The 23,860-nt window shown below is 36.3% G+C and overlaps 1 protein-coding gene and 1 long non-coding RNA gene across 5 annotated transcripts in view; one reads left to right on the top strand and one right to left on the bottom strand.

Moving 5' to 3' along the window:
* LOC127871535 (FERM domain-containing protein 5-like) overlaps positions 1 to 7,669 on the top strand; it is a 104,134-nt gene extending 96,465 nt beyond the window's left edge. For all 4 annotated transcript variants that reach the window (XM_052414564.1, XM_052414565.1, XM_052414567.1 and 1 more), the window contains one exon: positions 1,232 to 7,669. In XM_052414564.1, coding sequence (XP_052270524.1) covers positions 1,232 to 1,830 — 599 coding nt within the window. In that variant the 3' untranslated portion in view covers positions 1,831 to 7,669. The remainder of the gene's footprint in view (positions 1 to 1,231) is intronic.
* Positions 7,551 to 14,347, bottom strand: LOC127871548 (uncharacterized). Its single transcript, XR_008045448.1, has 3 exons — positions 14,230 to 14,347; positions 8,353 to 8,515; positions 7,551 to 7,713 (listed from the first exon to the last, which is right to left on the bottom strand). It is a non-coding gene; the product is annotated as an uncharacterized LOC127871548 (long non-coding RNA).
* Positions 14,348 to 23,860: the final 9,513 nt, after the last annotated feature.

Raw genomic sequence — 23,860 nt, 5'->3', positions numbered from 1 at the left:
GAGAACGGAGGCGGAGTTTAATGGTTAATTGAGCTAGTGATTTACGCAAGTTGAGTTCCGATTTGCCGAAATTACTCGGCCCTAAGCATTGAAACGACAAATACATTTATCAATGATTTTCCGAGATATACCGATTTGTTCCGATTTCCAAACTTTCTGTACAGTTCCTATAAACTATGGCGGACGTGTTTACAAAATTCCTAAACACATATATCGTAAATAATGGCAGTGTTTTATTGGATTATTTATACTAATTATCAAATACTTTTTTATCTACTATACTATCGGGTTTGTTTAATATAATTAACATGTTAAACAATATAGTTGCGTCACAGACTCGGAAATAAATTTTGATGGGGTCGACATTTTACTGACGCTGATTTTCTTATTGTCTGTAATTTTTACCCGAAATAAATTTTGAGAAGTGCCCATAAAAGGACTGGTACATAATGTGTCACATTGAAATATATCCCGATCTCTGCAATATATGTGAACCAATCGTTGATTGTACTTACTTGATTTTATTCGCAACCGTACTCAAACCGGATCGTTTTTTTTCTCGTTTCGCTCGTTTTGCAGTGCGGTCGGGAATAAAATATTTAAAAAAAGACGATTTTCCGATTTTATTTTTTTTCCCTTTTTCCAAAAATTAGGGTCGGCGGTTTTGTAAACCAAGAAATATAAAAGCCGTGGCCTTAATGTGTAATTATGCACATCTATTAAGACATTTAAGCAATGTTATCCGAGTCATCCATTTGGCTTTCATGTTCATGTATAACTTTCATCTTCTGGTATTGTAGCCAAATCAAACAAACAAAAACAAAGGCGTTTCGGTAATATTAATGCATTACTTAAAAAGTTTACTGTTATAAAGACATTTTGTTGGGATTTTCTTCTTGGCTTGGCTAACTTATCATATCTCTGTGAATATTTAAATGTATATTCCAAGGAGCTTTGTTGCATGTTGCTAAGTATGAATTGCTTATCTGTTTGCATGGCTTAACTACTAATGCTGCATTGTTATACTACACTTTCCTACTGTAATATAGTTATTTAGCGATTGTTTAATATATACGCGATGAAGTGGGAACTAAGTTTAATAGAAATCCAAAGAAAAATATAATTAATAAAGATTCGTCCTGTGGTTATTAACCATTATGTAAACAAAATGTAAAATAACTAGGGAACCATTCAATAGAGGACAAATAGCTTAAGAAACCGTGTGTTTCAGAAAATGCAGTTGACGTTCCAAATTCCGTCAAGCCAAGCGCAACACCAGGGACCAGTCTACCAGGCGTGACCGAGACTCCAGTGGTAGAAGAAGAGATGACACAGCTTAGGACAAGGGTTGAGGAGTCCATTATTCCAGGTGCACTAAAGATTAACGGAGCCGTTCCAATGATAAGCGTGATGCCCCCTGATTCTCCACCGGCTGAGGAGGATGATATGGTTCAGCCATACAACCCTAACGTGACCACATACGAGGATGATGACATTGTCACTGTTCCCCAAAAGAGCCTTGAAGAGCAGTTAAAGGATTTAGAGATTGAGGCTGAAGAGAAGCAAGAAAACCATGTTCAACCTGTCGCTGAACCTAAATCTCAAGCTGTCAAGCCATTAGCCCCTTCCAAGCGCGGCTGCTCATGCTGCAAGGTGTTTGCATTCACATTCTTTTCCTTGTTCTTGACATTCGCTTTGTGTGCCTGCGTTGTGATGTTCTCGAACGTTGACCATCCGATCATGAACGAGGCACGCGCTCGACTGCCCTTCCTTGAACCGACGCGAGATTTCATCCTGCACAAGTTCGAGGATATCAAGAAGAAACTGTGAGGTCTTGCCTCCACATACTCCTCTTTCATATCAACCAATCAGGTTTTGCAATACTAATGAAGGCAAGAGATGTTGTTTTTTTCAACCATTCGCATACTTGGATTAAGAATTGTTGATTGCATCCATATCATTTGTCAGATAAAATGTTTCATAGCTTTTTCGCTTTGAATTTGTGAATTAAGTCTTACAAAGTTGGTTTAATTTTGTTTAAATATAAGGGTAGCAATATTTAGAGTTACCTTTTTTTAGAGATATTTAATTTGCCAGCTCGTGATTTGAAAAGCTTCTACAAACTTTCACTGAACAAATTTATTTAAGATATTTACATTTATCATGTATCTATTAATATTTCTACTGTAAGCTAAGTATTTAAAGGCATTACTTTTAATAGACAATTTGTACACTTTTAACATGTTGTTTATTTGCTAAGTATTGGCCTTTAAACTCTAGGTTATATATTTTCCTGTTAAATTGTTTTGTACGTAAGATTGTATTTGCATGTTTTTATTCAGGTTGCAATATAATATGTAATTGTGTGTAGCATTTAGATTTAGCAGGGCAGATTGGTGTAATCAATCAATTTAGGGATGTTGTCATTAAAAGTTTTGCTTTAAAAAAAAACAAAAAACTTTTGTTGTAAGCTGTTAGGAAATCAAGTTTGACTATGCCAAGATGAGACATGCTGAAATGTTCACAGATTTATTTCATGCAGATTTTATGGAAGGTAATATTATACACCTGTTATTATATCCTAGTTCAAATTGTTGATGTTAGGACAATAAAGTTTAGCATGGTTTGAGTGTTATAAAAAATATTTAACTAAATTTTCAACTTTTCAAATGTTCAGCTTATTTGGGTGGCTTGAATGTCTTAAGAAACAGATTTAAGTCATTCATGATTGTATTTGTGTTTTATGTATAGAAATTTATTTTCAAATGACTCTCTAGAGTTAGACCCCGCAGTGTAAATTCTCTTATTTTCACTTGATTTAATGGCCTCTCAGTAAATAACACTGTTGCTAAACTGTAATGATTTTGCATCTTGTATACTTTTCATTACTTTTGTGAGTGATGTATTTTGTACTTAGCAATGCAAGTCTGTACATTGTCAATACATTCTATTAAATTTGTTACAAAAATGTAAGTATTCTTAACTTAACCGAAATGTGGTTTTTTTTAACATTTCTGTTTTGGCCATTGGTATTGTAAATTTCTGTGCGTTCCAGTATGTATAATATAGTCCTTAAAAGAACTCTGAATTACAGACTCAAAATGCGTCAGATTAGAGAATTCAACCTTATCATATGCCCATTTAATTCCTTTTGCATTGGCGTAGCTCTTAAAGAAGCAATATAGGACCTTTATCCAACCAAAGCAATAAAATGTATCCTAATTTGTTTTGAGGGGAACAAGGAACCTCCCTTTCCTATTTTGCTTTCATACCAAGCCTTGTTTATCCATGACCTAAACAACAACATATTTAATAAATGAGCCGCGTTCTGAGAAAACTGGGCATAATGCTTTTGTGTAAAGTGTCGTCCCAGATTACCGGTAGTCTGTGCAGTCCGCACAGGCTAATCACCGACGACACTTTCAGCTGAAATGGTATTTTTCGTTTAAAGGAAGACCCTTCTTAACGAAAATCTAGTTTAAGCGGAAAGTGTCGTCCCTGATTAGCCTGTGCAGACTGCACCGGCTAATCCGGGACGACATTTTACGCACATTCATTATGCCCAGTTTTTTCAGAACACAACCCAATTGGAGATATTTATCCATGGTCAAGATTTTTGCCTAATTTAGCAATGCATCCCTAAAATAGTGATATGTTATTTGAAATAGACATAAAATTTACTACATTATTGATCCCATTAATGAATATGCATTACTTTTTAATGTCTTAAAACAAAATATAATTTTTTTGTGAAATGTTGATAAATTGGGATATGTTCGTTGTGCATTAATTTAAATGTTGGGTTATAAGACAAACAAAAGATCACAAGATTAACTACTGCTTTTAGAAGAGAGCAACAACGGTTTGGTTTGGTTCAAATTTGAATACAACAGTAACATGTTTTTATTGGTGGGATCTATGTAAACCAGATGTTTGCAGTGTGTTGATTTAGTCCAATCAGTGTTTGCAAGATGTTTCAAGCATTATCATTGGTTTCATCTGTGTGAAACAGATGTTTGAAGTGTTTCCATTGGTTGCTTTGGTTGTGGGTTGCAAGGCCTGGTTTCAACTCAAGATTGAGAGGTTCTGCAAGATTTATTGGGGGAAGATCAAGGGGCAATACTCATGCATGTCAGTCTTACATTTTTATTACCGTTCTGTTTGTACTTTCTTTACATTTGGTTTTGATGTAGATGGTGGGTTATTTAATATTTAATGGAAACTGCTGGCATTTTTATACTTAGCTATGAATCATGTATAGTTCATTTGTACATACATGTATTTTCTGATTTCAAATGGATCGATATGTGCGAGCATTTTTTATGTCAATACATACTGCTTTAATGTAAAAAGATCATTTTGTTGGTAATAGGTATTTCTTGGAAAGGGAGCAGATAAAAGCATCATAGTTTCCCTAGTGACAGCAACAATCATTGATTTCAAAGTAGGTCTTAACTGAAAATATAGATCACTGAGAACGATTGTCATGTATAGGCTTTGATTTCCATAGTTTCAAATGTGATGAGAATGGATAAAGGTCTAAGTCATGACGGTCACATTTTTAAACTTAGGTGATGTAGGTTTATCAATACGAACATGCTCAAAAAAAAAGGAGTTCATCAGATCCATAACCAATTTCAGTACTGATTGGGGGTCACAGGTAGACAAATTGTACTCTTTATTATTCTACAACTATTTTCACAAATTGAATTTCTACAAAACAGTTTTAACAACATCTTTGTTTACTCCATCAAATTGTTACTGTATAGTTTCTTTAATTGTGATGACAGTGTGCAACGACAGTGAGACTGATTTGAGCTGGGTTTCAAGGATGCTTAGAATTTGTTGCTGCTTTACTACAAAGAATCTCATCACGATTCTTATGTTTTAATTCATGTATTGGCCAAAGATTTGCAATTTAATTCATATCGAATGTTTTTATTGGTTAATATTCATCATTAATGTTAGCTTAAAGAATGAGTAGAAGTCATAGCAAATAGGCTTTTGGGCTGATCTTTTTTAAATATGAAGGGATAAACAAAATATTTAATATGATGATAATGGACTGATGTAATTGCTGGTGTGAACTTTGTTTTGTTTGTTTGTGTTTTGTTCTCTTGTGGTTGTCTTTAATTTTTGCTGTTTTTATTTAAAGTTCAAAAATATTTTATTTTTCGATTTTTTATATATAGTTGTATCCCTGTTTTAATAAATTATGGCGTTGTTATTTTGTTGTTGTTGTTGTGTTTTTTTCGTTTAATTTTCAATTCTGTTCTGTTTATTACCGTGACTGGTTAAGTGATCTCCCTCATTGAATGTGTTCTGCTTATTGAAGTCATTGTTTCTCAGAGCGCCTTAAATGATTGAATAACCAAAAGCGCCTAAATAATATCTGCAAGTGTTATGGGGTGTTTTTATTGTTTGGTATAATTAATTGATGATTTCCAAGGTTTAAGGGTTTGTAAATCTCGCATTTTAACATGATCAGAAGGGTTTTACAAAAGTTTTGGGCTACATACCACCAAATGCACAGTAAAGATTGTTTTTAAATCCTATTTTTACTTAATAATTATTTGATTGTTAAGTTGAGTCCCATTTTAATTGCAGTAAATAAATCACTAAGTATTGTATTGTCAATGTGTGGATTCCTAAAGTGTTAAAGTCATTTAATATGCGATGTTGGTTATTTTACCAAAAGCATGTACTTGTATTTTATCTACCAGTAATGAATCTTAAAATACCACAGTAAGTACTGATATAATGGTTATGGAAGCTAATTTGTTAATGGTCATATTGTTAAATTGTTTTGACCACATGAACACAAATGTGAAATGCTTATGGTTAGGCATGGTTAACATATGTTTATTTGCTAGAAGAGAAATGTGTCCAAGATAAGAGTTAATGGGATCCTTGGCAGATATTTCAGTTTGCTCGAAATAAGTGATGCAGCAAGTTTACTTCAAATCTTTTGTTTTCTCTTTATAATTTGCCATGTATTGGTAATCTCCGATTTGTAACAGTCTTATACTGCTATGTGACCGCATGTGTAAAATATTCATTATTGAACATAATAAAGAAGTATAATTTAGAACAACCATTAGTTGAAAAAAATGCTTTCCTGATGCATTTTGTCTTTATGATTGAACTATTGTTTTTCTCATTTGTGGTTTGTGTGGTGATCCAGTTTTTAGCGAGGCTGTTTTCGGAGAAAACCCAACTATTGTTATAGCCAGCTTGTCCGCTGTCCGCCGTAGGCGTCGTGCTAAAACCTTAACATTGGCTCTAATATCAAAGTGCTTCCACCTACAACTTTGAAACTTCATATGTAGATGCACCTTGATGAGTTCTTCATGCCACACCCATTTAGGGTCACTAGGTCAAAGGTCAAGGTCACTGTTACCTCTAAAAAAAGAAAAATTATGACAAGCTTTCGAGGCGAGCGTGGGACCCGTTATACGGTGCTCTTCTTATTGTATTGCACCAATCAAGTTATCATGAATAATAATATAATTGTTTTTGCAGTCATAATAATTCTTGCTTTACACCAGAAATTTGTCTCAAAACAAATGAAAGTGATTTTTCAAGTCCCGCGTTTAAATAAAATGCAGTTATATTAGTGTGTACCCACATCTATTTATATTTACTATTTTTAACTTAAGCAGATTTTTCTAATGTGTGCTCAAGTGTCTTGAGTCATGTAAAGGGAATGCATACGTATCCAAGCTCTGAAAGTCCCACATAAAGGCTCTGTTAAATCAGCAAGATATAAGCATAAAGTGGCAAGTAATCAAAGCATGATGGTTATTTGCAAACATGTTCCAAAAAGAAAGTTGTTCTGGAAAGTGTACATTATTCAGTATGGCGCAATAATGCGCTCAAATTCAAAAAGTAAATAATGGCTATGTCTCCTTATGGGGTGAGCCAGTTTATCTACAAGAGTGACCTTAATGTCTAAACAAAGGAGTAGTAACCACTCTTTGTTTTGTTTCATGCTCTTTGTCTGGTAAGTTTAAAATGCTGCTTGTTGGTGATGCTTTCAGAGTTTTGATTTGTATTCACAATGGATACTTATAAAAGAGCCATTGGGCTTTTGACATTTGTTGTTTTGGGCAGTGTTGCTGAAAATTATTGATAATAGGAATATACATCTAGTGAGTATACATGTAATAGTGTATTGTCAGATGTTGTAATCAGGGGGTTTTGTTGTTGATTGTTTGAGAAAACACATGTAAAGACAACAAATTATGTTACCAATTAATCTAACATTTCTATAAAATTGTTTGATGCTGGGTTTATTTACATCATCTATGTACACTGTACAGCTTCTACCGTTTATACATAAGTGTTTATATCTTCACATGTAATGCTTTTTCATGGTGTTAGTACAAAGTGAATGTTTGTTTTCAAATAATGAATTGTCATTTTTGTCATGTATCTACATATGAGCGGGGCTTTGGAAAAACTGGACTAAATGCATGTGCTTTAAGTGGCACCCCAGATTAGACTGTTGAGATTGACCTGTGCAGTCCAAAGATTGCAGTAAGTCAGGGTTTCTTGGAGACTGACTCGTTTTATTATAGCATGGTAACTACAGGATTTCATGATTACTCATTGCTTTTGTTAATACGACAAATATAAAAAATACAAATAAATGCACCCTAAACTACAATTGTGGTCTTCAGTGTTGGAACTTAACGCTGTCATCTTCGTAGGCTGAAAAGAACAATAAAATTATATAGAAATGTGTGTTGCTAATAGTTTTAAACGTATTATTTAACAACAAATTAAACTTGTATACTGCAAAGTTATAATGTTCTAATCCTAATGCAAAAGCACCCTCATCCCAACCCCCAACACACACACAAATACCTGTATTGCCCACACTCTATTTCGATCGGCACATAAAACCAATGTTGAATGCCATTTAAAGATAGAACTGTTTGACACGGCAATGTATGAATGGTGCAAAAGGTTACTATTATGAATGTTGACTTGGCAACTATTTTAAAGTAAGCTGATGTTGCTGATGAGAATTGATGATCATATTCATTGATAATCATTAAATGATAAAGACGAGGTGGAAGAAAATAATAATTATCGGTAAACTCTTATCGTCTACAGAATTACACTTCATTTTGTTAATACTAAAAATTGATTTATTGTATTATTTACATGTATAAATACAAAAATATTAATAATAAAATAAATGTCAGTGGGGAAAAAGGGACACAAGATATACCTAGTTTGCAAAAAAAAAAACCATGGATACTCTTTGAAACCAAATCCGCAGTACTGTACACAATTTGCAATGACCTCTAATAAAAGATCTGAGTGGTGATGTGGCTTCGCTACCTGTTAGCATAATGTCTCACAGCTAGGCGAGCACATGCCATAGGGGTCACACTTGTCCACGCACACCCAGTAGCAGTCCCCTGTCTTCTTCACGCTGAACCCCGCCACCATAGCGACCAGCAGATAGGCCAACAGTGCCATCATCAACACCAGTGACGTCATACTAGAAGAACAGATGTTTTATAAGAATTTTGTTAAACAAATAAAAATATTTAATCAACTTAGGCCTACCTACTTAGCAAAAATAAACAAATAAATGTTTAACTAGATGCATGGAGGCAACTTGGCGTTTCTGTTTTCCAGACTACCATTGTAATGATTTAGAAAATGAGTGTGGCCTTGTGCTTTGCGGGCGGGACACATGTATAATATACAGCACATCCGTTTAACAGGGTGAGTCTGTTAGTCATTTTACATTTGACGTTTTAATGCAGTTACTGTTGGCAAAGGCCGTTATCATTCGCGTGGTTTGACGATGACCATCAAGTATGATCTTGGTCGTGAGGGGACGGACCTTTCGCAGCACGTCGTCGTCAATGATGGCAAGTTATGTTAACATTGTCCAAAGAATAAAGAGTTGCAGTCTGGAGAAGTTTGATCCTCACTTTTGAGCAAGGGACACATATTTTGTGGTTATATTAAAATTGCTTGAACATCTGGGTAGTAGTCTGGAATGTCAATATTATGCCAAAAATAACCATCGACAATGCGTGACATTGATCATTGAACTTGGAACACGTGTAGTGCACGTGACACGCAGAATCAATCAACATGATAAACATTTATAATCGGGTTTTTTAAACTGATTGATGAATAATGCAATTACAGTCCAGAAAATCTCTAACGGACAATTGCACGTTCTTACTCATATACCCACAAAAACATGCTGTACAGTGGTAAACGCTTAAGCAAGCGCTTACCTGCAACATGTCTTTAAATTCTCAAACACATGTATGTTTAAATTATATTTATAATTAAAACGCGTTCTGGAAAACCGGACCAAATGCATGTGCGTGAAATATAATCCCAGATGAGCAAGTACAGTCAGCACTGGCTCATGAGCAAGAATGACACTTCTTTTAAGGAAAATTGCCATAACACCTGAAAGTACAGGCTAATCTGGGACAAAACTTTAAGCTTATGTATTAAGCCCTGTTTTCCCAGAGCGCGGCTCTGAGAGTAAACGTGCGTGTGTATTTCGAAGTTTATGAGGTCCTGTCCGAGCCAGAGGCTACATTATGTTTGGACCATTGCACACACAGCACGACTACCTAATTCGTTTATTAGACTCACGAAAGTAAGGACGAATTTTAGACTATAGCTACAATTTCCAGCTATTTCGTTGTAACTGAAAGATTTTTCAATGTTAGTGTAGTCGTGTGTTGTCAAGGGAAGCAGAAGGAAAAAGACAAACTTCATTAGACATCACGCAACCTGGCAAACAAACTCTTACGTAATAATCGATCGACCAATCAATGAGTGATAAATCTGAGAGCTGGATCAGAGTTGCTAACGGGTTGTCCGCCATTTTCCTCGACACGCTGAATGTCGAGGTCCACATTACATTTCAATGAGATTTGTTGTTGTTTTTTTGTTCTTCGAAAAAATGTTTACAATAGAAATGCTTTAACGGTGTCAATGGGTCTTTTGTATTTTAAACATTTGGTATACAGAATGAAGTGTGAGGCGTTGAATTAATACCATTTCGAACGCCGAAATGTGACCTTGACACGTGCGAGTGGCAGCTTCAATGTGTAGAATTACCATAGTCCCCGTTACAGAACATTAATTTATTTACGAAAAAACAAACTTATTGTTTGTGTACCACGTTCCACTAAAAAGATTGGTAAATGACATTAACAACGTAAAATATGAATACTAGTATATGTAAAAACGTGGAAATTGCGATATCCACTCTCCGTTGTAAATCGTTATCAGATGTCAGACACAAGTGAAAAACAATGTTTTGTTACAACTTTCATTAATAGTACCGATAAACACAGGTGGAAGTAACGTACCCTGGATGGTATAATATATATAAAAAAAAAATTTGTTAGGAGCCCAATATATTAAAATAAATATATAAAATCATGTTTAATGAGAAAAAAATATGACAAAGAGCCATGAAGAAAAAACACCATCTGATATTGGAGTTATGATGCCAATATCAGAGGCTGGGGATTTTTTTTCATGGCTCTTTGTCAATTTTCTTCTCGTTAAACATGATTTTATATATTTATTATAATATATTGGACTCCTAAAAAAATAATATATATATATAATACTATACTATCCAGGGTACGTTACTTCCACCTGTGCCGCTAAATGCCATGGACGTGTTCTTTATTACTTATACAACCATCCAACGTGGTATTTCCAAACACTCTAATGCAATCGTCTTTTATTATCAGCTTCATTATTTAGCATTAACAAAATACATGTAACAGGGCGTTACTTTATGTCAGAATATGAACAATTTTTGCACCTTCAATAATAAATGTCCTTTTAGCAAGATATTATATTGTAAATATGATAAAATATAATCTTTTGTATGTCATAGCATGTGATGTTCGGTACACACTCAGCGTCGGAAAGAGTGATTCACTTATAGGGGTATTCCACTACGACCCGATTCCCCACGATTTGTCCCGATTTCCAATATTTTGAGGTCGGGAACATTCGTAGCTCAATCGGCGAAGGTTCTTACTCATTCGTAGCTAGTCGTGGGCCGATCGTAAGTGATTCCTGCAAGTCGTGAGCTCCCGAAAAATCGTGGCCAGATTTTAAACGTGTTTAAAATTTGACCAGGACCTCCAAGACTGAATTTATTCGCAGTTGACTCGTAACAGCGTCGTAGTGCGTTCTTGGGCGTCGTAATGGAATCGTAGGTAATTCGTGACTCAATCGGGAAATCGGTGTTCACGTGATCTGTCTACGAATCAGCTACGACTTTGTCAAGACTCTCACGAGTTCAACCCCGAGTGAGTTGCGAGCCCGCTACGATTCTCGCGATTTAGATCAAGACTCTCACGAGTTCACCCCGAGTGAGTTCGGTACATTCAACATTATGTGTAGTAGTTTTATCAATATGCGCTGTGCAAACGTCTTTACGTTCGGTTCATTCGTCATTACGTGCAGCAGTTACATCATTATATGCAGTAGTAACACCATTACGTGCTATGCAAACTTCTTTCCGTTCGGCACATTCGTCATTATGTGTAGTAGTTTTATCATTATGCGCTGTGCAAACGTCTTTACGTCACGAATGTACCGAACGGAAAGAAGTTTGCACAGCACGTAATGTTGTTACTACTGCACTTAATGATGTAACTGCTGCACGTTATGACGAATGTACCGAACGTAAAGACTTTTGCACAGCGCATAATGATAAAACGACTCTAGGAGAAGTGCCCCCCCGGAGAACTGCCCCCCCAAAGATTTTTCACTGGGCGGAGAACTGCCCCCTCACTGTTTTTGTATAGGGCGGAGAACTGCCCCCCTGCTGATTAATAAGGGGCGGAGAACTGCCCCCCTGTCAGAATTGATGACCCGGAGAAGTGCCCCCTAATTAAAGAAATAGCGGTGATATATAAAGCGAGTATTATAATGACAATAACGCCAGTAACTTTCTTGCTATTATGTATGGAAATTGAGTGAAATTTCAAAAGTAATATAAAGTTGTACAAGTAATAAAAGTTATAAAACGGCATAAAATACCTGCCTCGGCATGGACGTCGTCACGTCGCCAACTTGATAATCACGTGATTTTCGTCAATGTGAACAAAGAAAAACAAATAACTTTTTGCTAATAAAAAGTTTTCGCGGCTGAATTATTTGATATTTTCCCCGTAATAAAAACAAACAATTAGCATGCAATTTAATCCATCCTTATGCCAGCTGAAAACAATAATTTATTTGCTTGTTTTCGCCTATTACGGATTTGGACGGTTCAATATAATAAACCCGTATGCGGCTTTATTCAAAGCTAACAAGTTCTTAACAATTAAGGTCGGTCCGGTCTACCAATTAAAAGATTAAAAGATCGCGGTACTTATCGTTAACGGTAACAAGTTCTCTGCCTGCCTTATTAGCTGCTAATTAAAGCAACTGTTGCCGATTTTGTTTGTTTGGCATGTCGACATGATCTGCTCAAAATGCAAACTGCGGACGACTCGACGGTCTGGCGATGCTACCGACGGATAAGGTGCTAGAAGACATGAATTAACTAAACAACATAAATAAATTGCTTATAAATTCAACTTCACTTCACTTTTTTCTTCAAGTCAGCTAAATTATTGCCTTTGCCTTGCCTATTAATTTACTTTTTTATATGTCAATTAACGTTTTTTCCATGAGTCAATACTATCTTTATAATGTAAATTAATTCCGATGTAACTTTTCCTCCATAAGTACCGAGTTGCACGTCTATATTTAGTTGCAACACATTGCCAGTATTAACACGCACGCGTTTCCTGTGTGGATCTCGACTATGTTTCGCGCTCTTATTAAAACACGACTTTTACAAGGCATTCATGTATAGTGAGTGGTGCAGATGCGTACCAAGGGCCTTAAACAGTATTATCACATGCCTCTAGACAATTTGTGTTATTCAGTTCGATAAATGGTAATATACTTGTACTGAAATTAAATTGTTACCGGATAAAATGTGTACGGCGATAACGTAAAATTACCCGTAATAACTAATATGACACCGGGGGGCAGTTCTCCGCCCCTACAGATTTGATGGGGGGGGCAGATATCCGCCTACTAAATTCTGACAGGGGGGCAGTTCTGCGCCCCTACCGATTTGATGGGGGGGCACCTCTCCGCCACCTTTAAAATAAGGGGGCAGTTCTCCGGGGGGCAGTTCTCCGGGGGGGCACTTCTCCGGATACCTGATAAAACTACTACACATAATGAGTCATGACGAATGTACCGAACGGAAAGAAGTTTGCACAGCACGTAATGTTGTTACTTCTGCACATAGTGATGAAACTGCTGCACGTAATGACGAATGTACCGAATGTAAAGACTTTTGTACAGCGCATAATGATAAAACTACTACACATAATGTTGAATGTACAGAACGTCAAGAAGTTTGGACAGAACATAATGTTGTTACTACTTCGCGTAATGCTTTAACTACTGCATACAATGACGAATGTACCGAACGTAAAGAAAATTGCACAAAGCATAATGCATATTCCACTGAAAATAATGATTAATGTACTGCAAACAACGACAACAGTCATATGAAGTCAGTAATGGCGTTCCATAGTTTTCCAATTCTAATATCATACGAGCCTGTGTCAAAACCTGCTAGCTCATGCTACAAAGGCGCGTATTTTTAATTTGTAAGTAACCTTTTTATTTTTGTATATAGTGTAATAATTACTTTAGTTTTCCTTTTTAACGCGTCTGACGCAACCTTGCTAATCCGGCTCATGGTGATCTGATCAACATGATATATCATTTCTTAAATCCATTTTTCAACTTATGCGCGATAGTGCTTTTTTCTATCCTTCAGTATCTTACCATTGTTTTAAGGCAGTTCTTAATAAATTTGATTAGCAAAGTTTCTTCAGTTTAAACTTTTTAACTTTCTATTTTATTTATTTGTGCAAAATTGTTGAAGTGATAAAAGTCGAAATGTATGTAATTTATATATATTAAGTGGAAAACTGCGATAGTCTCTTATCTGTACTGACCGATTATTTTGTTTGAAGAGTGACAATCTATTTTAGCAATTGTTCGGAAAGATAATGTCCTCTCTGATGTATACCTTAATTCGTCTAACAAATTAATGCTCGTAATATTAAAGGTAACAGAATAATAATATTATGCTTAAACAATTAACAATATGAACTCAACCCGTACCTCATTTGGGAATCCATTCTCAAAGTTGTAAATCTATCCTATGACTTCAAATGCTGTGCATCACCGAACTTCGGGCAGAGAAATAAACGCTGTCGCTTATACTTTAGTCAGAAATTGTGTTGATATGGTACATGAAATCAAGACAAATTATTTAGAATAAACGGTCATCTGTTATAAATTTGAGTACAAAATTACCACGATGGCTTTAATGTCAGCAATTGTTCGCAAAATGACCACTGTAATGAATGTCACATGGAAATTGCCCACACTTTCAGAAATTATTTGGATATTTTGATGTCTGCATGTTAAGGAGTGTTGCGACAGTTTTGGTAATGTTTTTGCTCCAATAACATATTATTTGAAAAAATTGTCTGCAAATAATACATACAAAAAGTATGTGAAAAACAATGAAATAAAACCACAGGTTCTCCGGCCTTATTTCGATTTTATTTGCAATTACGCAAAAAGCACTTTCGCATTTAAACTGCATAATTTCTTCTTAATTCAAAACTAAACATTATCACGATCAACGTTGAAACTTGCGAAAGTCTGTATTTTGTTAGTTTAAAAACACTAATTAATATTAAATTAATTCAAATATTACAATCATTACAAATAAAATGCATAACATGACATACATGTTGTGAACTCGTGTTTCTATCTATTCTAGACGACCGATAACACCGATAAATATCAAACTATTTAAGCACCAAATTGAATTCACAAGGATCTAAATAATAGAATTATATCGGTCTTCTTAATTGAACTTTTCTTTAAGTTCTCATAATAAAACAGTCTTTTAAAAGCCGCCGAGGTCGCCGCGCTTTTGATGGAATAAATATTCAACATATAAAGCGCTTCCGTTTCTAAGAAAACTGTGTTTTCTGTAAACATGTCAAATAAAGATATATACCGGTATATATCATTTATCAAACACCAGGGTATGAACGTTTGGAGGAAAACAAACAAATGCAAATTGATAGATTGTCAATTTGCCCGCACATTTGCGAATATGGCACATTTTTGTAAAATGTCTTTTAGGCGTGGATCATCTTCAACTCGTTCCCCCCACGGTATCTACGATTCTAAGAATACATCGATTCGAAATAATCGTACAGATTCGAGTGATCTGTGATATGTCATCCGAGGCTTTGGCGGCTTCTACCTGCTCGAACATGTAGTAGCAATCTTTTTTGACGATGCAGCGAAGCAGCTCGTCTAAGTTATCATACCATGAACAAATTCTTCACAATGGCGACCTATGTAAAAGACCGAGCCAGTCCGATTGAGATAGCTCGATTTTTCTAATCGGCGTACCTCGCTGATTATCATTGATAAAGGTATAGGAAACTCAGCTATAAATAGGACAGCATATTATGGGAAAAAAAATTAATAATAGTTTGAAAACGTTAATTTTAAATCAGTTATATTCAATCCATTAACTGTTTATAGATCAATGAAACAACTATGCATTTTCTGTATTGTATTTGACATTTGTCGTGATTCATTAAATAAATTGCGAATTAAAACGTGTATAATTAACTTTCAACGCGATCATGAGTGTAAAGAAAACGCATTATTTCGAACCTGCCATTTGTAAACGTTGTAGCGACTATGGATATAAACAGCATAATAGCCGTACGACATCTGTACCGTAAAACAATCCATGATATATGTAATTTTAAAGATTCCAATTAATAATGACTATCTTATGTACTTATGACAAGAGGAAAATTGCATCAATAAATAAATAGATATAGAAACACTGCATGTAATGTGCACGCCGAGAACCTATATTTGTATTTGGGGTCCAAATGTACTTTGGATTGGTAGTACATTACAATGCAGTGTCCAATAACACCTTGTTGACGTCAATACATAAATAAACAATACTATAAACAAGGCAAAGATGAGGGAGCTGTCTCTAACGAACGTTCGCGGTTTCTTCGTCTGCGCTTGATGATATATAGGAAAATTACACCAATAAATAAATAGATAAAGACTAATAATACTAAAACGACGGAAGGGTACGTCCCCCCCCCCCAATACATATGTCACTTGGCCCCTTTCGACCACTATGGATAAGCTCTAAGCATTCTTTTACAACCAAATAGCGCTCTAGGTAACAAAACCCAGGGTTCCGCGAGACCCTCGCTTTCCTTCTCTTAAGCTGTAATCAGCAACAACGACGAAGGTAGGGGAAAAGCACACAGACAACATACTTCCACGCAGGATCGGAAGACGGAGTAAGTGCGCACGTGGGCAAATTTACCCACAGTGCAACCCCTATAGGTGTAAATATTGTTGTAATTAAATGTGATTAGTTAACATTTTTCCCATATGTACAAGACTTAAACATGTTGAGTAGAGCGTGTCAGCTGGGCCAGAGGGCGCGCCTGAAGAGATATCTCTCGCCCGTGCACTCTGGCTCCGTTGACATGACATCCGTGCACTCTGGCCCCGTTGACATGACATACCCAACATGACAAAAATAAAAATAAAAAGAGAATGGTGACGGTATTTGTTGTTGTTGTTTCCCCTACTGTAGCGTAGGTGATGTTTTCTTGTAGAGTAGTGTAAGTTTTTTCCTTGCATGCCTGTGCCTTGTTACGTTTGACGTTGAATTGCAAACCTTGTATTGCTAACCTGCACGTATTACCCTTGTCACTATGAGGATCAGATCGAATTAGAGGGATGGTCAGCATTAACATCCCAGATCTATTCCCTCCTGAACAAAATGCACTAATACATATAATTACCATCTGTGTAACCACTAGCAATATAAACAGGAAGAAGAACGTGCGCTCTCTCTCTCTCTCTCTCTCTCTCTCTCTCTCTCTCTCTCTCTCTCTCTCTCTCTCTCTCTCTCTCTCTCTCTCTCTCTCTCTCTCTCTCAAAAACAAATAAAGGCGCGAGAAAATTGTCTCCCAAAGAACGAAAGTGTAGAACCAGATATTGTCCTCCCTGTACCACCAACAACCAACCAGTCATCTCGGTCCAACCACACAAACGCAGCCCCTTTTCTACTATATTAAACTTCAAAACTATTCTGACCCTTGCAACACCATTAAACACCTGACAATATCCACCAGCACAACAGAGAGCGCCCATGTGAATTTACACCAAGACACAGGGCAATAGAGTAATATCTGTACTAATCTATGTTTATGTACTAACAAGTCCTCCGCGAGGGACGTTAAACGGGGGTGCAGTGTATCGGTGCTGTACACCGGGCACTTAAAAGAACCAGGGGCGCCTCTGGAATCGGGGCGCCCTCTGTATCCCGCTCGAACCCCCAATAACACCTCTTGGGGCGGAGAGCACAAAAACCACACACAAACTATAAGGAATTAACATTAATGCCAATAAGGATAATGATAATCTAGAGATAATAGGAATACTGCAAAAACCACTTTGATAAAAGGCAAACCACTACATAATCCATTAAAAAAAAAAAAAAAAAAAAAAAAAAAAAAGCATCTAGTCACATTAAGGTCTCATTGGCCATCGTGCTATGATGTATAATATGACCTTATTTTCTCCCCTGAAGGGTCACAGGGGCAGGTCGATACATCTGTAGTCGAGAAGACGCTGGACGACCTGTAAATAAATCTCAAATAAACAAACAAACGACATCTGTGAAACTCGCTCATATGCGTGCTTGCTCATTTTGCATATTTAATAAACTTTTCAAACAGAAATTACAGAGCCACATCAGTGCACATACTATGTTTGATTATTCATTCGTTTGTTGGATATTGTTTGATGTTTTAAACACATATTAGGTCATATCGCGGAGATTTAGTTAACCTTACCATTTGTTCATGGGCGAACTCACGTATTCAAGTGCTCTTACGACTATGTGCTCATACCTTCTTTCGGGAATCATCATGAAATTATTGCCGTACTTAACGAACAAACATGCTTAAGCTTATTGAATTAGAGAAAAAAACAATAATCAAAAGATGATTATTATATTTCATGCACATGGGCATGTGAAATCACGTCCGTACACATAGCATCATTAACTTAGGAAAGGAAACAACGAAATGTACAGTTTGGTATGATATAGATGTGAAATTAAAGAGCATGGTGTAATTAAAGAGCATGTCAAGTTTTGAATTTATATGCTGAAACGTAATGTTATAACCCACACACGTTTTACTGTAACAGAACGTTTTTTTTAAAGATAAGTGGTACAGAAAATACACGTCGAATATCTTTTTAAAGATATTTCTTGTTATATTTGATCGAGAATGTAACCGCCTCCCAGTTTCGCTGAATGGATCAAGTTCCCCACGGGTACTACTTCCCCGTACCCCCAATTTTTTATGTTCGTACCCTACATTTTTCGTACCCAATTTTTATTCGTACCCAAATTTTTGCTCGTTCCCATTTTTTTCCTACCCAATTTTTTTTTCGTAACCAAATCTTTTTTCGTACATGTAGCAGACTGCGCATTCGTACAGACTGGTCAGTCGGCACACGTTTCGCTAATGTGTTGTTAGTCTTTGTAATTTTATCTTCCTAACAAAATGTTGAATTAACCTAGATGTGTTATTATGGCGTCGATGTTATCTTTTTGCTAAAACCCTAATATTGAGTTCATGTCGAGGAAAACTTATGAAGGTACACACATATACATGCGTAATGCGTTGCAAAGTTTCATAGCAGCATTACGTTTTGACTTACGCTCGACAAAGAAATCCAACGAAAGTACTAACGGACAAGGGCAAATCTATATACCCCCTTACCCCGCAACCCCTCTGAAAGTGAAGCAATATATTTTCGGCAAAGTATGTGATGACTAGGCCCGAGGGAACGCAACGTTAAAGTAGTATAATATACAGCAATATACACATTATACCCTTATTCAAATTATACATAACAACATAACTCTACAAACATGTTATTACTTGATCTAACGCGTAATGACGCTAAAAACACTTAATAAAACAAAACATGCATACATTTGTTGAATTATTACTAGGGATGGCATCGAATACCAATATCGGTATTCGAATGTTCGCAAATTCATTCAATCGAATATTCGAATATTCGCATAAAACGGCTGGATTGATTTTTCCTTGTTATGTGTTAATATCCATTGGTTTGTAAGTTATATCCGTTTGCTAAATACGAGGCTGTTTATTAACGTTGCTATCGAATAATTGTATCGCTGTCGACTAATACTATGACCGATACTGTGATCGGGCACAAATAGAATGAAAAACATCGTGTCATAGAATTTTATTTTTTAATGATTCCACAGATTTGTAGCAGACCGCGCATATGTAAAACTAATTTTACACACATTACACGTTGCGGTCTTCTTATCCACAGACCGTGTAAAGTATTCCATACTGCAGAAAGGGCTGGTGGCATTTTCAGATTTGAATAATGATTCCTTGCTGATTGTTTAATTTATGTTATCTGTTACTTTTGAGTAATTCACATATTTAAATGTCTGCTCAAACTGTGATCACAAAAACTAAATTACTATTCGCCAGTTAATTGAAGCCCTTAATTGGTACCTAATTGACAAACAACAGTTCGGGCCCTTTCTTATAGTAAGTATATTGCATTGCGCGATTTCAGTAATTCACACATTTTAATGGCTGTACATACTGTGATCACAAAACTTAATTATTATTCGCCAGTCAATTGAAACCGTTAATTGGCACCCCATTGGCAAACAACAGTCGGGACCTTTCTTAGAGCGTGTATATTGCATTGCGCAATCAACACTGATACGGGCCGCGTTATCAGTTTGACACGAAGAACGTCACGTCAAACATATTACTCCCAGGTGATTTCGGTTGCATTTTAGTAAGCGGTTCGCAGGTCAATAAATATTGGTGAAATTACGTTTGGAAAAAAAATGCGAATATGCGATTATCATTTTTATCATTCGAATGCTGACCATTCAATCGAATATTCGAATATTCGAATAATTTTGCCATCCCTAATTATTACGCGAAATAACAAACGCGTTACAATTCAAAACAAACACGTATTCGTGTAAACTTACATCTTTATAACGCGAAACAAACAGGTCACAAGGTACAACTGAACTCGTTAAAGCTGGGTTCCCACTGCCGATCAGATCAACTCGATCAAGCCCGACCAAGCGGTCGGGTACTGGGCTTGTTCGGTCGGCATGAGTTGTCGGGGGCGGTCGGGTAGGTCGATCGGAATTGGTCGGGCTTCCTACCCGATATTTTTTGACATGTCAAAAAATATCGAGTAGCGGTCGAGTGTGTATGGATCGAGAAGCACTCGGGAAGTGGTCGTGTATTAGTCGAGTAGAAGATCGAGTTGATCGTGAAGCAATCGTGTGGCGATCGAATTGACATCTTTTACACGATCTGTACCCGATCCGCTCGACCTCTACCCGAGCTATTAATTATAGATCGCAACACGATCCACTCGACCTCTATTCGATTTGATGTACAGATTTACTAGACTGCTACCCGACGGCTACTCGACCGTACACGACCACTTTCCGATTGCTATTCGACCATACATGAGCTTTGTACCCGATCCGCTCGACATCTACCCGAGTTATTTTAGATCGCTTTGTAGACTGTAGTACGACCATCACAATCTGGTCGTGTGAAGATCTGGTGGCGATCGAGATGAGGTCCACTTGGTCGAGCTGAGATCGTATATGGCTCGCGCAAAGGTCGAGATGATCGAGCGGAAATCGGAAAGATGGTTGAGTGGACGTCGTGAATGAGTCGTGTGGGGGTCGTATGTTATCGACAAGAGGTCGAGAAGAAGTCGTGTACACCCTTTTTAGTCGAGCTTGGTCGGGTTTGGTCGGGAAATTTCGGTGATCGGGATGATCGGATCGGCAGTGGGAACCCACCTTAACACGTCTTACAAGCAAGTAACTTACAGAGGGGGTAATCACGTGACAAACAAGATGGCGACGTCCATGCCGAGGCAGGTATTTTTCGTCGGTTTATACCCTTTATTACTTGTATTATTATTTTTTATTCCGCTCACTTTCCAGCCATGTTAGGAAGAAAGTTACTGGCTTTTATTTCATGGTAATATTCGCTCTATATTTCAACTTTACTCGTTGCGAAATTTCTTAGCGGGATGACCTAATTAGGGCTCCACTAAGAAAATTTGCGGAGAGTTAAGTCGAGATATAAAGCGAATTTAAATACGAAATAAACGCTTATCACCGTTTAACTGATATGGCTGGAAAGTGAGGGTCATTTAAAAAATAAACAGAAGTAATAAAGGGTACAAAACGGCGTAAAATAACTGTCACGGTATGGGCGTCGCCATCTTGACTATCACGTGATTACCCCCTCTGAACATGGTAAAACACAACAACATGAAACACGTTCAACTTTCTAAGACATGAAACGAATGCCCATTTTTGTCACTTTGCACCTGGAAATAAGGTATTAAACAATGTTAAATATCGATATGTTGTGTTTACAGATATCATTCAAAATCATTCGAAACATTAAAAAATGACTAAATATTACAAGTAAAACAGACACAATCTTGTCCAATTAAAACTGACTCTTTTTGAGGAATATGCATTCTTTATGGATATTAATTACTGCGCTTATGCAAATATCTGGTTAGAAGTGATGTTCGGTATACACAATTACGTAAATATTGGTAAACTAGCAGTTAATTTCATGTGCAAGGCCCATTTAAGCTATCGAAGGCTGTCCGGTTGACGCAGTGGTTTTTACACGCGCTTTTTCCTAAGGCGACCCGGTTTTCCCCGTTTCCAGAAGCAGGTGAGTTTGGTTGACGGTTATCATTCGGGACAGGTGGGGTTTCCTCAGTACGCTACCCACGAGACCATTCCAAAACTCTATAATTGAAAATATTGCAGTAGCAGCTATGTAACTGGAAATTGCAGCTGTAATTCAAAAATTTGTCCCAGCTTTCGCGAGACTATAAAGTCAACTAGGAATGAGTTGTGAGACACATTCGGGGTCAACACAAAATGCAGCCTCATGCGCGGAAGGATCCCATAAACTTCGAAATACAAACACACATGCTTAAAGTATTGTACAATCAAACTTACAAAGTTGTATAACTCTTGGTTGCTCCGAACGTTTTCATTATCTAAGGTCAATGGTTACTGATGGTACATATTTCAAGTGCTAATTATTGGGGTCTAAAGTGCGAACATCTACTCCAAAATGTTTTTATTATAGAGTGGTCGAAACACTTAAAGAAACTATTGTTTAATGGTTAAATCCGAAAAACATACATCAGACAGGCTATTTATTGTAACAAAACTGTGCGGAAACAATGACCGGTAATTCACATTAAAAATATATTACTAGTATTTAGATGTATAGAGCTATTGAGCACACAGTCTAAGAGGGGGGGGGGGGGGGGTGATTAGAACGCACATTGGACATTTTGGAAATTTTTTTTCGTGAAAATCTCTATTTTGAAAAACACATGCCTTATAACCGTATTCATAATGCCGAAATAACGATGTGTCTGTATATACTTCATATAATGAGTTTGTAGTGGAATGAGTGGGGAGTTTAAAATGGGAAAGTGATGCAATTGATTCCCTTTTACCTTATTGTTTTATTTTTAAGAGTTATTAGCTCCACGACTATTTAAGGTGTAATCATATATATTCAACAAGTATTTATAAAGATACATGGTTTATAAGTGTCATTTTATCTGTACCTAAAAATCTAACAAAAACGATGTCAATAACAATCAATAAATAACTCTTACCATTGTGTTTTCTTATTACATTTTGCATTACATTATACAACAGATTACGTATGTGGTTAAAAACAAATGCCGTCTTTAGTGATTTTCAGTTTGGATTCCGAAAGCAAAAAAGTGCACTATCTTATGCGGCAATTTAAATATGTCATTGTATATTTTAAAAAGGCATTCGATGTTGTATGTAGGAAAGAAATTATATTCAAACCTTTGAAACATACTGTCTCATCCAAATTTGAAAAAAATGATAGTCAATGTAGACATGGAGTGTATATTGACAGGAGATGAATCGAGTATTTGACCCTTACTGTAGTAAATTCAATCTTATGCAAAAACTATTCATCCGATTTTATTGGTTTATACGTTATCTTGTTGCTTATTAATTCCTCTTTCAAAAAAATATAACTTTTAGTATATTCCCGTTGTTATTGATGGATTTATAGCGAGTTAAACACAAGAAATACACATTTTATGTTTTACCACCGCGCGTTTTAACGTGTTGTGGCTATCGATCTTTTACGATTAGCGTACAGCGAAGCGCCGAGGTTATACATTTTGATGTACCCACTCACGTCTTTTGTTAAATTATAGTTTCATTTCTCGGCCGATTTTGACAAATTATATATCATTAGAAAGCTTACGTTACGTAGTAAGCAGATATATCAATATATATTATGTTTTTCTTCTGATTTCGACAGCCCGGCGAGTTATAACTTTAACTTTTGCAAATATCATACCGTTTTGGAGTTTTAGAATCGAGATTTACGGTTGACATGTTCGTACTTAATACCAATTTGTAGCGTTTATATTTGGAGTTCAGTTTTAAAAATTACATCTTGCTTAGGAGAATAGAATTCTGTATACGATAGAAACAAAAATTGTTTAAAAACGAAAG

The sequence above is a fragment of the Dreissena polymorpha genome, chromosome 3, assembly GCF_020536995.1.
Source record: "Dreissena polymorpha isolate Duluth1 chromosome 3, UMN_Dpol_1.0, whole genome shotgun sequence".
Lineage (NCBI taxonomy): Eukaryota > Metazoa > Mollusca > Bivalvia > Myida > Dreissenidae > Dreissena > Dreissena polymorpha.
This window is presented reverse-complemented; position numbering and strand designations above follow the sequence as displayed.